This window comes from Mesocricetus auratus, unplaced genomic scaffold (genome assembly GCF_017639785.1).
Source record: "Mesocricetus auratus isolate SY011 unplaced genomic scaffold, BCM_Maur_2.0 Super-Scaffold_100003, whole genome shotgun sequence".
Classification (NCBI taxonomy): domain Eukaryota; kingdom Metazoa; phylum Chordata; class Mammalia; order Rodentia; family Cricetidae; genus Mesocricetus; species Mesocricetus auratus.
This window is the reverse complement of record NW_024429188.1, coordinates 97,355,838-97,374,152: the sequence shown is the minus strand read 5'-3', so window position 1 is coordinate 97,374,152 and position 18,315 is coordinate 97,355,838. Positions and strand designations below refer to the sequence as shown.

At 42.0% G+C, this 18,315-nt stretch overlaps 1 protein-coding gene across 1 annotated transcript in view; it reads left to right on the top strand.

Annotated features, from left to right (window-relative positions):
• The first annotated feature begins 9,814 nt into the window (after positions 1–9,814).
• The window catches only part of Zdhhc9 (zinc finger DHHC-type palmitoyltransferase 9), a 37,302-nt gene continuing 28,801 nt past the window's right edge, over positions 9,815–18,315 (top strand). The window contains exons 1-2 of the mRNA XM_005076848.4: positions 9,815–10,014; positions 11,675–11,964. Of these exons, the coding sequence (XP_005076905.1) occupies positions 11,798–11,964 (167 nt within the window). The 5' untranslated portion in view covers positions 9,815–10,014; positions 11,675–11,797. The remainder of the gene's footprint in view (positions 10,015–11,674; positions 11,965–18,315) is intronic.

Below are 18,315 nucleotides of genomic sequence, written 5' to 3'. Positions count from 1 at the left end.
AGGAGACACAATCTCACAGACGATTTCCTGGTTCTGGCTCTTACAATCTTTAAACGCTTCTTTCCCATGTTCCTTGAGCCTTAGGTATGGTACTTGTGGATGTATCAGTTATGGACAGAAAACCCACAATCAGCTGTTCTCTGCATTTTGATTGGTTGTGGTTTTCTCTAATGGTCTCTGTCTACTTCACTGGGAAGCTTCTTTGATGAAAGGTGAGAGAACTCCACTTATCTGTGGGTATAAGGATAAGTATTTAGAATGCAATTAGGAATTACACTGGCTTAGCCAAGTGGCAGCAGTTGATTGCCCTCTGAGATCCAATACCTTACTATCCCTGGGTAGTTAACTAGGTTTCCTGTAGTACGCATGATTTTTACTCCTGTTAATTAAGTCTTAAGTCCTATTAGACAGCTGGTTTGGTAGTACCAATATATGAATGCCATTATTGCACCTTTAGGGATATCTTTTGATAAACATTTTAAATATTAATTTTAAAAGTATCTGTAGAACAAAAAGATTCACCAAGGTATGCAGGGATATACCTGTACTCCCAGTATAGAGGAGACTGAGGGAGGATGGTGGATGGTAAATTGAACACCAGACTGGCTGATACAGCAAGACCCTGCCTCAGAAGACCAAAGAAAACAAGACTCATGAAGCGTTAGGTTAGTAGTTCTCCACGGGACACTTGCTAATGACTAGAGACATTTTCAGGGGAGTCCTGTGGAGACCAGGGACACCGTTTGACATCTTAAATGCACAGGACAGCTCAGTACAGAAAAGAACACATTTATTTATAAATGTGCAAATGATATAGCTGCAACAATGTATTAAGTAAAGTTATGACCATTTTTTAAAATAGGGTCAACCTGTGAGATGGATATAATGGAGAAAACTCACTGTTGTTCCCCATAATCCATTCTTTAGTACCTCTGAGAGGAATTCCGAGGTGAATGATATTCCCATGACAGCACTAGGAATGTAGGAGGCATAGTAAATACAGGGAGATTGACTTCTCTCTAGAGAGGTTTATATAAGGCTTCATTATCCACAAATGCAATGGGTGGTTCAGCCCATATTGCCACACACTCACAACACTGATTCTCACTGGCACTCTAATTTTATCCCCGCCGGTCTTCATAAATAAATATTGAATACTGCCTTTTTTCCTTGTATCCCGAATCTCAATTCCAGGATTTCCCCTGGACCACAAATCTTGCTGGAATGCTGTCTGTGCATCACTGAGCCACGGGCCAACTTTCTGTCATTTACATAGCACCTCCTTGATGAAAGCTTCTCCAGCTACTTAGAAAATAGTGAACAGTTTCTCATTGATTCCATGCATAAAAGCACACCCCCTTCCTTGCTCAACAAAAAACAAAAGGGCATACACAGCTCCATTCCAATACCTACAACATTAGTTTTGCCTTGAAGCTACATTTTTGCATTGCCTGGTACTAAGAGTTTGCTAGGGAACAGGCAATTACCCCATTTCCTAACCAAAGCACCATGGAATTACCTATCAAAGGAAACACAAACAGTTTGCTTTAGAGGTAGAAATTGCAGAATATTGAGATGAGGGAGAATAGGAGTCCTGATCATCAATGTGTATCCTTATATAACTTGAAGATTTTGTTCTACGTGCATATATTAGATATGCAAAAATATTATTTTTATATCAATATGTGATATAGAACTGCAGCATTTTGGATTTTAAACCAAATGTCTACCCAGTACAACTGGGAATAATGTAATCATGTTTCTGATACAGTGAAGTGTATACATCTGTAATTCTAGCATTCAGGAGACTGAAGCAGAAAAGCTGTACGTTTGAGTTCAGGTTGTACAGTATATAAAAACTCTGACTGCTTGAAAAAGGTGTAATTATCATACTTCTTATGAGATATTAAACATATATTTTGACAGTTTTTTAGACTCTGAGTCCCACACTGAGAAAAATAGAAAAGAAATTGTCTGCAATAATGTTCATTGTTGATAAGACTTCCTTTAAATTCAAGAAAATAGGCAGAAGACAATTGACCTACACAGTAATGTTCATATGTATCACTAAAGCACCAGCTATAAGGATAATTGGAGGTCTGAAAGAATGCAGTGACAAAATTTTAATTACATTTTAATGCATGACACATAATTAATTGACCCGGAGTTTTAAGTACAGTGTACCCATAGTTGACAAGAGAAAACCAGTCTATACATGAATAAATACTCCCAGGCCTTGTTTCAATTTGGATAAATAATGATAGAATTCAAATCTGTTGAGGTAAAACAATACTTTATTAAGAAGTAATAATGACTTTAATCTGACTCAGGAGGCAGAGGCAGGTGGATCTCTTGAGTTCAAGGCCAGCCTGGTCTCCACAAAGTTCCAGGACAGCCAGGGCTACATAAATAGATCTTGCCTCCAAAAAGAAGACAAGAAAAAAGAGAAAAGAAATAATGATGTTCAGCAAGAGAGCTCAGGTGGCAGAGGTGTCTGCCACCAAGTTTGAGGAACAGAGTTCAAACCTTAGGCCCACATGTTGGAAGCAGAGAATCAATTGCAAGTTGCCCTTTGACTTCCATGGGAATGCTATGATAATAGGAATGCCTCCTCATAAAAAGTGTAATATTTATAGAAAAATAAACAAGTAAGGCCAGCAGGATGACTCAACAGATAAAAGTCACATAAACCTGATGACCTGAAAGGAGAAAACCAGCTCTGCAAAGTTGTCCTCTGACCTCCACATGGATTTCCACATGTATGCAGTCTCATACAAGTACCCACCCCGTTATTCAAAACACCCCCCCACAATATTGTAATAATAAATGCAAACAATTTTAATGACAATTTTCTGTCTGCTATAAAATTTCAACTCTGTTTAATAAATTTAATACTGAATGTCTCCTTTTTTTCTGAGAAGGGCACACTATGTGGACCAATCTGGCCTCCAACTACAAAGATCTTCCTGCCTTTGACTTCTAGGTGCTGGGATTAAAGTTCTGTGCCACCACACCCAGCCTAATATGAATTTTTAAAAATGCAACTCTTCCCCTTTTCAGCTGGAGCCTGTAGTATGACATCATACTCCAGCTGACTTTCAAGACCCTCCTTAGCTTAACAATTACTAGTAAACCTCTGGCCATTCCAGGGAAAGGGTCTTCATTTCCAGGCAAATTTAGGCTACTGATCTTCATTTCCATTGATGAGCTCACCTTGTTATAATCTCTTATCACACCTTTTTTGCTTTATTTTGCAGTATTATTGTGTGTGGAGGGAGGTGTGTGCCAAGGTTTGCATGTGGGGATCAGAGGACAACTTTGTGGAACTGGTTCTTCTACTTTTATGTAGGTTCGAGGGATTGAACTCAGGTTGCCAGGCCTAAGAGACAAGTGACTTAACTGCTGAGCCATTTTGCCAGTCTTTAATATAAAGGTTTTTGTTGAACTATGCACACAGACACATAAATGATGTTCTACACTTTTGTATGTGTATTCCACTTTAATTATCATTGCTATTTTTAATCTTTTGTTGTTGTGCAATAATCCTTCTCTACACTATGTGAATATATGTTGCTATGGTTGCTTTAATAAAGCTGACTAGCCAATAGCTGAATAGGATAAGGTTAGGAGGGAAAGCCAGACTGAGAATGAGGGGAAGAAGAAGGGCAGAGTCAAGAGTCTCCAGCTAGATAGAGAATGAGCAGACACACAGAATGGGACAGAGGCAAAAGCCATGAGCCTCAGGGCACACATACATTAATAGAAGTGGGATAAGTTGTAAGAGCTAGTTAGTAACAAGTCTGAGCTATTGGCCGAGCATTTACAATTTATATTAAGCCTCTGTGTTGGTTATCTGGGAAACTGCTGCAAGGACAGGAGAACTCTGCCTACATTTTGTATTATTTTTTACATTTATTTAGTTAGTGTGTGGTTCTCTCCTTCCAAACTCAGGTCATTAATCTTGGTGGCAAATGTCATTATCTGATGAGCTATTGAGATAATTGCTACTATTTTTTCAATGTATGTAGGCATGTTTAGGAATAGACTTCTGTGCAGGTATACATACACATGAATGTTTGTATTTGTGGAGACCAGAGGCTAACGTTAAGGTTTTTTTCAGATGCTATTCACCTTGATTTTTGAGACTAATCTCTCTGACCTAGGACATCTAGAAGGATGGACTGGCTGGCCAGTGAGCCCTAGGGATCCAACAGTCTCCATCTCCTCAGTACTGGGATTACAAGTGTGGGTCAGTATGTCTGACTTTTTCATGTGGGTTCTGGGAATTGAACTTGGGTCTTCCTGCTTATAAGTCAAGAACTTTCACAAACTACTGTCTCCCTTTCCCTACTACTATTTTTGAGATTTCTTGCCATGTTGTCCAGGCTAAACTTGAACCAATGATTCTCCTTCCTCGGGATATTGAGAAGCCAGATAATCTCATTATTTTTAATAGCTATGTAGTTCTGTACAGTATTTAGTGGATTATTGCTTACTGACTTTTTGCAATTACACACAATATTCTAGTGATTGTCTTTGAGCATTGTTCTTCGAACATTTTTACTGGTTTTCTTTTTTCTAGAGACAAGTAGGATTGTTGGACCAATGGTTAAGTAGACATAAATATTAGGAGATCCTGCCAAATAGCCCAACTGATTTTAAAACCAGTTTATTCTTTTATCAACAACATTTGAGAGGGTAAAGCCTTTACTTTTATGGTTTATTTTTATTATTTTAAGTGTGTGTGTGTGTGTGTGTGTGTGTGTGTGCACTCATGAGTGCAGGTGCCAGTGGAGGTCAGGGCCATTGAATTCCCCTGAGCTGACGTTACAGGTAGTTGTGAGTCACGTGGCATGGGTGCTGGGATCTGAACTTGGGTTCTCTACAAGGGCAGTATGCACTTTTAACTGCTAAGCTATCTCTCCAGCCCACAAACTTTCTATTTTAGAGTTGTGGCTGGAACCTAGGACCGCATGTGTGCTAAGCAAGTGCTCTAATCCCCAAGATGTACCCCATGTCTAAGAGAGTACTCTTTTGAATCAAGCTTTCTTTAATTGGAGACTCAGCAGTGAGTAGTTGAGAATTTGACTCTGAACGGTTTAGTATTTATCTTTAATGACTACTCAGATGCTCTTCTTTTCACGATCAGAATATTTTAAGTTCCCTGGAGGCTGGGATCTGCCATCCACTCCCTTGGCATTTCCCACAGTGCTCAGAACAGGCTGGGCAAACTGTTGGTGATCAATACATTCCTAGTGAATGACTAATAAACCAGTTTATATTTGTGGGCTACACAATGTTTTGAGGTCAGTTCCTGGAATGAGAGGGCTGGGCAGAGTCAGAGGCGAGAGATGTGCCAAGTCAGTATCAGTTGCTCTTACTTGGACAAGTTTAGACCCTAATCTGGGAACCTTATCTGTATCAAGCACCTAGCACAATTCCTGGCTCAGGGAAGCTCCTTAGTAAGAGACCTCGATTTTACTGTGGTGACTCCTGTTTAATGAGAGGGTAGTACTAGAGGGAGTTGAAGGCTCAAGAACGGCACTTAAAACTATCCCAGGTAAAGTCAGAAAGTCATAGTCTAGAGATGGAAACAAATTGAAACCAGCTGGAGCAGCCAGGGACAGAGGTGAAACGGGTTGGAGGGTGGCCATGGTGGTGAGGTCCTATAATCCATCATTCAAGGGGTGGAGGCAGTAGAATCTAAAGTTTGAGTACTGCCTGCATCACACAACAAGCCCCTGTGTGAAAACAACAAAACCACCAACAAAAACAAGAAAGAAAATATGGGGTGATGTCCAGTTTCTAGAACCTGAAATAGATGTTCAGTTATATTATGGATGAATATTTTTCTCTGACATACCAGGGATTTTTTATTGAAGTTTTGTATGTTTGGCTTTCATGTGTGGTTATCTTTTTTTTTTGTTTTTTCAAGACAGGGCTCTCTGTGTAACAGCCCTGCTGTCCTGGAACTCACTCTGTAGATCAGGCTGGCCTCGAACTCACAGAGATCTGCCTGACTCTGCCTCCAGAATGATGGGATTAAAAGAGTGCACCATCACACCTGGCTATGTGTTGACTTCTTAATGGTGCTGCTTATTCTCAGAGAAGAGCCAACAAGTTACGTGTAGTGCTGTGAACATGGGGGGTGCTTAATGAAAGCAGTTGCCCCTTCTCTTTCACCTGTTGAAACAGACTGTGCTAGCAGTTTGCAGGACTTATGGAGAAGATGCTGCTAAAGAACAGATGTGTGTCTAGCCTAAGATTACTGGGCAAACTTTACCTGGGCTAAAGTAAAACGTGGGACTTGGAAACCAGGCAGCCTGCCATATAAGATTAAATTCAGTGGTGAATGTAGAGAGTATGAAAACATGGGAGTGAATCTTATTCTTAACTCTCTATCCCTAGTCAGCAGTATGACTGAAGGAGGGAGGTGGGAGATGACAGGCTGCGTAGACATGACTATGACATTTGACATGGATTGTGTTTCTCCTATATGCCAAACATTTAGAACACATCGCCTCTAATACCCGTTAAAATTCTATGCAGTAGTTACAGTCATCCCGCATTATCCAAAGATTCTAGGACCCCATGAATATGAAAGTGTATGTATTCTCAAATATTTCATGTAGAATGGAATAGCACTTGTATATAGCTTTTGTAATCCTCCCATGTATTTTATTTTAATTTTTTATACAATGTATTTTAAATCCAGATTACTTATGATATTGACTGCACTATGGATGTTATATAAATGACGTTGCATTGTATTGTTTGGGAGAATAATGACAAGAAGTTTCTATATGTTAAGTAGAGGTACATTTTTTCCTGAAAAATTTTAAATATCTGTAGTTGGATGATATGGAGGGCTATCTGAAGTAGCTTTATTTTATACATGAGAAAATAAGCATGGAATACATACGTTGCTTTCTAGGGTTACCCCAGATATTAAGTAGCTCAAGTTTGAACTTAGTTCTCCCTGGTCTTAAGGTTTATATAAGTTCTTTTTCTTCCAAATACCATCCATCCTTCTTCTTCTATATTGTCCCCACAGAAGCAGATCTTGCTTAGGAACAATAGCTGGTCATGTGTAGGCAGGACATTCGTGATTTGTTTACTATTATTTATTTGTAGTCAGGGAGTAGGGAGAGGAATGTAAGTCAGACAAGTGTGGTGAGAAGAGGCACGTGTTTATAGGGTTGAGTACAGAAAGAAAAAAGGAGTTATCATTAGCTCAAATGTGTCTTAGTGTTTAATTTGATGTGTCTGTTCTTGGTTGTGGCGTTGGATGGTTTCTGGTACAACATTGACAAACAGTGTCCAATACAGTGGTGGCATTCAGGATCTGAATCCCTTCAACATTGCTTTTCACGTACACATGCATATACACATGCACACACATGTCATAAATATGAAGACACATCCTTTTAAAAATAGCATGTCAGAACATATACCACTAAATCATGAGCTGTCTTATAAAATGGAAGGTTACCCCTTGGTTGTAATAGTGTTTCTCATGCTTATTGGATGACTGCAACACCTCTTCTAAACAGCCAACACTGATTTGGATGCATAAAGCAGAGAAGTTTGTTGAAAAGAGCAGAGAGAGGAAAAGAAAGAGAAAAGGAAAATCCTTTCTCAGTTGATACTTTTTATTAAGACCTTAAGGATTATGTGAAATGATACAATTGTGTGGAAAGAAGTGCCATGGAATATTTATCCATATACAATTTCCTTAATTTTCTTCCAGTAAGCAAGACTAGTAAGAAATTGTAATAAAACAAGCCCGATTTACAAAACCATCTAATCCCAGAGGGAATGTGACCCAGATCAGGGAGGGGCAGAGCTCAGGAATGCGTTGCCATGTTATGTTCATTCCAGAACTTCCTAGGTTTCACCTGCACCTGAACAATGACTAAAGCATGTTTTGCTTTGGTCTCTTCATTCTGATGGTTCTACATTCACAAGAATGGCAGCTAGGCTGAGCATGCAATTCCTCATATGCAAAGGCTTGGGAATTCAGAGAGTTGACAGGGCCAAGGGAAGTTCCTGTCCCTTCCTTGCCAAGTGTGTAATAATACCGGTACCCTTCAGGAATTGGAGGCAATAATGCTGATCATATGCTTCATAAGGAAGAAACCAATGATTATAGTCAGCCCGAGTGCTCAGGAACAATAGGTTTATAAAGACATACTTGCAACTACAAATGAAATATAATATATCTCTCTTGTAAGACAACTGGGTTATGATATTTAAATCCTTTAAAATTTTTGATGGGAAGATGTCATAAATATGTCAAGAATAATTATCAGGCTGGAGAGATGTCTCAGCGGTTAAGAGCACTGACTGCTCTTTCAGAGGACCCACTTCCCAGCACCCAAACGGCAGCTCACAAATGTCTCTAAGATCTGGCACCCTCACACAGACATATTTGCAGGCGATATACCAATGCAAGTGAAATAAAAGTAAACAAATTATTTAAAAAAAGAATAATTATCATCATAAATACTTTTATATTGTATGGGACCAAAATACTATAAAGGAAAAATAATGCTTGACCATATATGTAGTCATTCATTAAAACTATCACAAAGCTGCCTTTGGGACAGCATTGGCAGCCACTTCTGTACTAATTCCAACTACTGTGACCCTAGGGGAACCTTGGTCAAGCTCTAGAAAACCTGGACTGATAACTTAGACAGTATGATAGGCAAGGGCAGACCCACTTTAAATCATCCCTCATACTATTTGGAAGGGAAGAACCAGTCCTACTGCTGGAAACATCGGCACCTTGTAACATCCACCCTATAATATAATGCTGTGGTGCTCAGCTGTTTTCCTCACTCCAGTCTCAAATTCTAAGGGATGTTGCTCGCTACAATTGATACAAGAGGCTCATAGTGGCCGTAACTGCCGAGAAGGCATCAGAAAGAAAGAACCAATCTGATTGATCTATGAAAATTGTGTCTTGGATGCCCCTCCCTTAATTATCATAATATTTCCAGTTCTTTTGTTTTGTTCTTTTGAAACAGGATCTTACTATGTAGCACTGGCTGGCCTGGAACTCAAAATGTAGACCAGGCTGGCCTCATATATACAGAAACTTACTTGTTTGTGCCTCACCACACCCAACAAGATCTCAAGTTCTAATAAAAAATTAACCACCTTTTGACAATCTTCACCTCATTGTTTACTTGGAAGTATTTATGTTGTCTCATTGGAGTTTCCCCAAGTCCCTTAATGTCCATTACTTGTTTTCAAAATCACAAAACAACGTTCTCAGAGACAGTGATTCTTTTTCATCTCTTTTTTGTTTTCTTCTCAAAGCCTTCGAGATTGTGTCGGAGTCCCTGGCTTCTGAATGGAACTTGTGATGCAGAGAACTTAATATAAAGATGCTATTAGCCTACGTTGGTCGATTTTAAGGCAAACAGTACTGGAGAGGCCCAGGGGAGACCTAATTCAGGGTGAGCGTCCGGATTTGTGAGCGAGTGTTGCTTCAGCATCTCGCCTTGTTTGTGGCGAGGCTGCTCTTGGCTCCTCCCCTGCCCGGTCTACACTACCTTTCGCCTCCGCTTTTGCGTAACTATATTAATAGAAGGGAACACTTCCCATACTGGCGCTCAAGCTCCAGAGAGAGGCTGACTGTAGCTTGGCAGGTGGGCTTGTAGCAAGGAGATGGGTGGGGGAGTGGGAGGAGGCACACCAGAGTGGCGTTAGAAGTAGCCAATGGTATACATGGTAGGGGCGGGTATGGAGGCTCTGGGATCGTTTAGCCAATGGAGGACGAGCAACTACTGGAGCGACCTGGTGACGTGAGGAGCGTTCCATTCCGCCAGCGGTGGGCGGTTGCCACAGCTGGTTTAGGGCCCCGATCATTGGGGCCCCTTGTCAGGAGGAGGCACCCTCCCTGTCAGGGAGAAGTCGCTACCACCTTTGGCTGCTGACGCGATCCCCGGGGACAGCGCACTTGCTGCCCTCAGTTGCCGGCCGAGTTGGGTCTCCCTCATTCAGGTAACAAGGGGTGGGGGTTGGGGGGGTCTCCGGGGCTCTGCTGTTTGGAGAGCTTGCAGCCCCCCAGCTCCGCTGGGACCCAGGGACGTTGACACCGCCCTGCTCCGCTCGCCAGCCGCCGAGCCCCTGGCCCGGGGTGACTACACGTGGCGGGGCGTGTGTGAGTGTGTACGAGCTCGTGGACGCGTGTGCGTGTGGATGTGGCGCGCGTCCCAGTCAGCCTGGGGCGGTGGTCGGCTGCGTGGCGGAGGCAGGGCGGGCCTCCTGAGGCCGAGCCCGCTGCACAGCGCTGGCTCCTGGCACTCGACTTCTGAACCGGGTCGGTCGCTGCTTTCCCGACGGATTTTAATTTTTCTTCTCCCAGGTTGGGCTCCCCTTCTTAGTCTGTGTTCTCCTGCTGGGTCAGTTTATGAGGAGGAGATTGTTTTCCAGGTTAGTTTTACACAAAGGAAGTGATCTTTGCACCTCTGGGGCCCCATCCCCTTTCCCAAGCCTTACACCTTAACATCTCACAGCTCAGCTCTTAGTCCTCTTTTGGACCTTTGCCCTCAGCTAGCTAGCTCGAGAATGATCTCTGGCTGGTTGTTTCTTGCTCATCAGGCTGCAGGCTTCCGCCTCATTCTTGTCAGCATGGGGCATGTGGTGCCAGTAAATAGAGGACACAGCCCCACACCTGAGAGGAAGACAAGGATAACAGTGACTGGGAAAGGCTAGGCCTGCAAATCCAGGATGCTGAATAGAGATGGTGCTGGTGAAATGTCCCCAAAAGCCCCCCCAGGGACTTACCTTAGCTACTGCCACTGCCCTCAGCCACCCCTCACCCCATCACCAGTCGCCAACCATTCCAGAATCTCTCCTGCTAAAGGAAGCCTTTTATTTACAGGGTGATATGGTTTATTAAGAGTCCCACGAATGGTAGCTAGACCAGCAAGGCTGTTTCATTTTCAGACTCAGGAAGTTACAGAAGGTTTGATTAGGGGAAATCTGTTTTGTGTAAATACAACGTGTGTGTGTGTGTGTGTGTGTGTGTGTGTGTGTGTGTGCGCGCGCGCGCGCGTGTGCGTGCGCGCGTACAGGATGCTCACAACACCCTACCCCAGCCAGAGGGTTACTTGTGCTCTCCTGTGATTACTGTTTTGAATGGCAAATTGAAGAAAGAAGATGAAGAATACAAGAGGGATGGGAAGGGCTACTTAGGGACAAACAACAAAAACCTGCCAGTGTTAGTTTATAGGTCTCTTAGTGAAGACGGAAGCATATTGTGGGGTAGTGGAAAGCGCCAGGGACTGGAAGTCATGCTTTCTTGTCTCAGCTTTGTTGTTGTGTGACCCCGAATATGTTATTTTGTCTCACTGGTCCTCAGTTTACTTATTTGTTACGTATAGTAATTAGGATGGCCACTTAAAGAATTCCTACTTACCTCCAAATTATCAGCCTTAGTTTGGAAACGGGAGTTATTACTTAAGAAATTCTAGTCTCCTCCCCTTTTGGAGACTATTTTTTCCCTCTCTTTAGAGAATAAGCATAGATTAGAACTAAAAGTTTCAGACTTGCCCATTCCCACTTCTTCGGGAAGTGTTCATCTTTCTGTCTCTGGGAAATGAGGACTCACTTGCATTTTGTTATTCTTGTCTCATCTCCCCTTTCTTTCTTTTTTCAGGGCTCTTGATAATGTTTGACCCAGTGGCAACAACAGCAGACGACGTGATTTCAAAGCTGGACTCAGCCTCTGTTTCTGCTCTTGTGTAGTCACAAAGCCCATTTTGGATCGGGAACTTCAATCATGTCTGTGATGGTGGTAAGAAAGAAGGTGACACGGAAATGGGAGAAACTCCCAGGCAGGAACACCTTCTGCTGTGATGGCCGCGTCATGATGGCCCGGCAAAAGGGCATCTTCTACTTGACCCTCTTCCTCATCCTGGGAACATGTACACTCTTCTTTGCCTTCGAGTGAGTTTTCCTTGAATACAGTTGTCTGATGATGGTTAATTTGGGTCCAAGGAATGAAATTGTCTTTCCTGGGCATTTGTGGTGATTCTTGCATGATTTCAAATGTACTCTTTTGTTGAACAATGTCTATAGGCTGTGTCTATTAAATTCACTTCTTTTTGGTTAGAGTGGAATATATACTCCCTAAAAGACCAAGAACTTTAACATCAACTTGATAGCACTGGTGGGGGTAACCCCGGACAAACAAGGGAGTTTGTCTTATTCACCTACTTTCTTTGACAGCAACTTCGTGACAAGTTACTTCTTCTCTACCCTTCCTGACTCTGGGAGTAACCCTCACTGTCACGACATCACTCAGTAATATCCACCTAATCTGCTGGTCTGGGTCCTATTTCTGTAAACTCTAGTTCTAGCCTAGCAATTAAATTGAAAAAACAAACTGAATCGGGAACCTGGAGATTGTCCCAGCATCAGCTGTACCACAAAGGAGCTATGGGAATGCTTTTGAAGTGTGAGTTGCCCTTTCTTTCCCTCAACATTCTGTGTAGGCCTGATGCTAGCCTTGGACGTGACACCTAGTACTAGAGACACTGTTTGAAGTCTGTGTAGGTCACTACTCCAGGGAGGTGGCCAGTTGGAGTCTAGTGCACTGTGGCATGCCTACTGGGTATGCTGAGAATGATTCTACACTCTAGGGATGGGAGCAGTGCTAATTGTTTTGGGATTACTGTATTAAGGAGGACTTTGAGGAAACAAGAGCTGTGCATGTATCTACCGAGGCCACACCTGATGTGAGCCTGCCATAGCTTGTGTTCATGGGTGACCTGGAAATAAGAGTTCCCATGCTGGGGTGTGGCTGGGAGATGCCAAGGGGGCTCCTTGCTCAAACTGAGAGGGTAATTAAAATGAGCTCCAGTCCATCGAGACTCGCTCTAAGAGCTACAGGCTTTCTCTGTGCATCTCAGAGTGATTTGGGGGCTACTTTACTAGACTTTGATGATTGCAGCTGGCTTGAGTAACAGCAGTGGGAAGAGTGTTATAATGTTCTATAAGAGGGCTGGTAAAATAAGATCAAATGAAGTCTTTGTTAATGGTCCTTTTGTTATTACTGCCACTGACTTTGTAAAGTTTTTCCGTGAAGTTAGGCAGGCTGTTACCTGTTTTCCATTCTGAGTTTTACAGCTGTGTGTGTGTGTGTGTGTGTACATGCACCGTGTGCTTATGTGTGATACAAGTGAGCATGTGCAGCCAGGCAGAGTTATGCATAACATAAACCAGTTTGTTTTCCTCAGCTCACTCTTCTTTCTACATTTTCTTTGATTCACTCCTGCTTTTCTTCTTGCTGGAAGTATAACATTGAGTTCTGCTGTCATTCTCCCTCTCTTTTGTTCTTTTGCTTCCCCCATCTCTGCACTTACATGTTTATGACAGGAATTTTTCATGACAGAGATGAGACTTGTGTCCATGCTCTGAGTGAGTTGGGAATTCTGGGTCCAGGAAACCTCAGGTTTGGTCAGAGAAACATGGGGTTGAGAGCTGTGGCTTTTTGGCCCTTTTTTGCACCTAGAAGGCTTACAGAGACTGTGATTTGGATCTGTTCCACTTAGGCCCCTGAAGGCCTCCAAAGACAACTGCCCATGGGATGAAGCTTCTAATGAGCTAAATGACTGTTCAACAGAGGCTTGATAAGTTTGCTTCCAAGATGACTTCCATTTCAAAATTATTTCTTGGGGTTTTTCTGTAGTTTTGTAAAACTGCACCGAATTCCAGCAGTCTGTTTACAAGAGTAAACATTTCAAAAGTGAAGGCTGGGGGAGGTGGGGAAAGAAGGAAGTAGATGTGTTAATTTAGGAGTGGAATGGCGAAGTGTAAATCTGACCAAAGAAAAGAGATTCCTGTGATGAATGTTTTTGTGTAATGAATGCTTTTAATAAGAAAGGTAGAATCTGGGATGTGTGTGTGTGTGTGTGTGTGTGTGTGTGTGTGTGTGTGTTTGGCATATGCAGGCACATGGATAATCAAAGTGGTGGCTCTTTAAGGTACAACAACATAACAGGTTGAGTCTTTTTTCTAGTTGACTAGTCTATAATTTATTCTGAGCACAATAGTGGAAGGTAGTAGGGTTTGGAGGACAGAGTTGGAGCTCCAATGTTAGTATTAAGATGTGACAAGACCTAAGGAAACCAGATGATCTAGTCCCTAATTTCAGGCAGGTGATGATGGCATTTGACATTACACTTGATTTTAGCTAAAGACCTAGAAGTGATAGGAGAGCATACTTGAGTTCACAGATTGCTGTTTTCCTTCTTTTTTTTTTTCTTGAGGCAGGGTTTCTCTGTATTGCTTTGGAGCCTGTCCTGGAACTCGCTCTGGAGACCAGGTGGGCTTTGAACTCGCAGAGATCCATCTGCCTCTGCCTCTCGAGCGCTGGGATTAAAGGCATGGGCCACCAACGCCCTGCTTGCTTTCATTCTTAAATTATCGGTGAGGCTAGATTCCATATCCTGTAGCTGTTACATTGTTGCCACCCGGGAAGGTAGTTCAAATTTTGGTACACAGCTGGATGTGCTTTTTATCAACCAGGTACTGTTGGCAGTGGGTGCTTAGAGGAACAAGTGTGAGCAGATTTATACCTGTGTTTGGCATAGCTGTGGGCCAGCCAGATGGCTTGAACAGTCCGGTCAGTCATGTGGGTATCCCCTTCATGAAAAAAATGTGCAGTGTTGGTACTGGTGCCAGCCTTGTACTTTGAGATGTTGCTTTTACAAATCTTGAGTGTTCAAAGGAGAGAGAGAGATCTGTAATTTTCAGTGGACAGGTTATATGTTGAACACATAAAACAACCTAAAAGGTCATTCACCTGGGAGTAGTTAGCACCAAACTATTAGCAATGTTTCTGAAGAAGTTAGGTGGTCATCCCTCAAGGTTGCTGTCACAGATTGGAAATTCATTACAAAGTGGTTAAGCTTCTGGTATCTGTGTCTGCAATTCTGCATAACTGAATCTGTCTGAAAGGACATGAAGGAGCTAGAGGGAAGTGTAGATTACCAGTAGGTAGTTAGTTGTATTTGTGGTAATATATAGAAATTTAAAAGTGGAGTGAAAATTGTGAAATACATAAAGACAAAGGATTTTCTGATTAATTCTGGGGGTGAGGTATTTAGGAAATGTGTGTGTGTGTGTGTGTGTGTGTGTCGGCCAGTTTCAGCTTTCAGCACAAGGAACAACATTTAAACCCTTTTGCTCAAACTCTGTCCAGGTAATGCCAGAACATTATAGCAGAATGACAAAGACAGCCTGTGAGCTGTCCAGCTACTGAAAAGCTTTTGTGATATTTGGTTTAACTCAATTTCCCGGTGAAGTGTAGACCTGGGAAAGGATCAAACACATTGTCTTCTGGGTGAACTTAGAAGCGTCCTCTTTTAACTGTCTGACTGGATTTCTAGTGGGGTCAAAGTCCCCAGACTTTATGTGACAAGAAGGACTATATGACTCTTGATCCCTTGCTTTGCTGCTATGATTGGTGTTGATGCTTGATGTACTGTTTGTGGAGGAAATTGAATGAAGGTACTGTCAAATCCATTCTTGTCAGACTGGTCCCCGTGGGTACTTGGGATGTGTATATTAGAAGATAAGTCACTGAATTGGATAAACTAGAAAAGAGGTTTATACTATTGCTTAGGAATTATCTAAGTTCTCCTAGCACACCCAAATTTTCCTCCCCTTTGAAGTCTCTCTAACTGTACATTCGCTCATTGTACCAAATAATGTGACATGTCTGACGTTTCTGAGTTCTTACTTTGAATTGTTTTTGAGATGTGATCTCATGTAGCTCAGAACAGCCTTGAATTTCCAGTGTAGCTGAGGATGACCTTGAGCTCCTGACGCTCCTGCTTCTACCTCTTGAGTATTGGGATTATGGATCTGTGCCACCACACCCAGCCTGGCTATTTTTCTGTTTCTATTGCGCTTACACTCTTCATTTGTCCTGTATAGGTTCAAGGTCTTTCAGGCTCAGGTGTTCTCTCCTGTGTCTGTGGCCCCCTGTGGTGATCAACAGTAGCATAGGTGGTCAATAAGTGTTGCCAGGAGAATGCATTCTGGATGCATTTAAAATTCTAGTCTTGACTCACAGAATCATAGCATGGTAGAGTTATAAAGGGCTCCAGAGACTCTCTCTATCCTTTCTGTGGTTTAAGAAATCAGGCCCGCAGAAGTGAGCTAATTCAAGATCTGTTGAATGCTTATCTTTTGGCTATGCAGTTTTGAAGACATTCAAATTATTAAAGTTGTGTATACTGCCAAATGCTAGAATCTCCCAAGCTTTTATGCCCCTAGGGAACCAAGGATTATTTTGTAGAAAACTGACAGCATTCTGGCATGGCATTCTAGCAGGACCACAGTGGCCTATCTCTAAGTGGGCACTTAGAATGATGCTTTGTGAGTTCATGAAGGACCATTGCCTCTGTTGCCACTCCTATGTTTGGATACCAGGATGAAAATTGCTGGGAGAAAAATTGAGCAAGGTGTGCTCCTTACTTAGACACTCTGAGGGTGCTCATGACTCAGAAAAAGCAGATCTGACTACGGTTAACCAGGCTTAAGAAAATGCAGAGCTACAGAGACCAAAGTCACACTTTGACATGGTAGAAATCTCCTGTCTATTCTTAAGAGCATCCTTCACTGAGACTGAGAAGAGGTAAAGGTGACTATCATGGTCTCTGACCAAGAGAGTGTTCTCTTATGAGTTGCTCTGTGAAGGTCAGTCTTGTGCTTCATGTGGGTTAGAGCTGTTCTGTATTTGACCAACCAAATGGAAGTTTTAGAATGCTATAATGGTCCATGGCCTCTTTGGTATCAGTCTACTACAGTTTGTAGCTAAACTAAACTTTTTCCTTTTTTGAGACGAGGTCTCATGTAGCTTTGGTTCGCTTCAGATGAACTATATAGCTAAGGATGACTTTGAACTCTTGATCTTCCTTTCTCTATCTCTTGAGTGCTAGGATTGCAGGCATGTGTTACCATGTCTGGTTTTATGTGGTGCTAAGGATGGAACCTCAGGCATCTCGGATGCTAGAAAAGCAGGATAGCAGCTTCATTCCTAGCTGTAACTCTTGATAATGCACGTTCTTTGAAGATGAGTTCTTTGAGATGATTTTATTTCCTTCAATAATAATTCTTAATAGTTCTGTCATTCAGAATTCCTCTGTATGGTTTTAATCTCTCTACCATCTTTTGTGGTAATGGCTTACTTATTGTCAATCTTCTTTTAAAATATTCTTTGAAATTTCATCTAAATGAATATTGTTTTTTCTATCCCACCCAAGGCCTTACAAGTGGCCCCCCATTGAGTTTCATTCATACACCCCCAGATTGCCATCTTTTCTTGAGATGGCAATCTCTTTATGTTGCCAAATGGCTTTGAGCCCACGTGAGCCTCCTACTTCAGCTTCTCAATTATATGGGAATATAGTCAAGAATTAGAGTGAGTTATTTGTTTGTATGTTTGTTTGTTTTAGTAAGAGTCTACTTAGCCCAGTCTGGCCAGCAAATTCCTAGGTAATTTATGCTGGCCTTTAATCTGGGATCTTTCTTGTCCCGGTCTCCTGAGTGCTAGGATAGTGGGCTTGAGCCACCATGCCAGTTTAGAATAAACCTTAGTTAAGTATGCAATTCTCTATTTTGGAAAAGGTGAGCACAAAGAACAAAGATATTCCCAGCAATCTGACGTGAACTGAGATGCTTGCTGAGAGAAGAGACCTCAGAAGTCTTCCTCTTCAGAGATGTCAGAGCTATTATTGTTTAAGATTGAACAATGAAGGCACCTTGTGTCTCTTGCCAAATCAAGAAGCCAGGTAATTCAGTGTAATTAGAGGGATGTTTCTGAAATGGAGCAATGAGAAGACAGGAACCTTGTGATGATTAGATAAGACCAGTTAATGGAAGGCCTTGGAATACTGGTCTGTGGACACAGTTGGCAGTAGTACGAAATCGTTAAGCAGGGGGTATACTATGATTGAAGTTTAAAAATGACATTATAACTCACATTTGGCAATTACTGAGTAGATTTACCTGGGTATAGATTATGTGTCTCCTCAGAAAAGAATTTTTACCACCATAGAATAGAAAATGCTCATTTGTTGAAATTTCTCCGTTTCTACCGATGCAAAAGAGGACTATGCATTTTCCTCTGATCTTTATGTAGCAGGTAGCAAAATATCTGGAGGTTCATTTTCATTGAAGTTTTTAGTGTTAAAAGTGACTTCCTCACTTTCAGTCGACTCTGAGAATAGCTATGATAACCTTGAAGCTGTGTTCTGGGTGGTAGTTCTACGTGGCTATTTTTCTCTA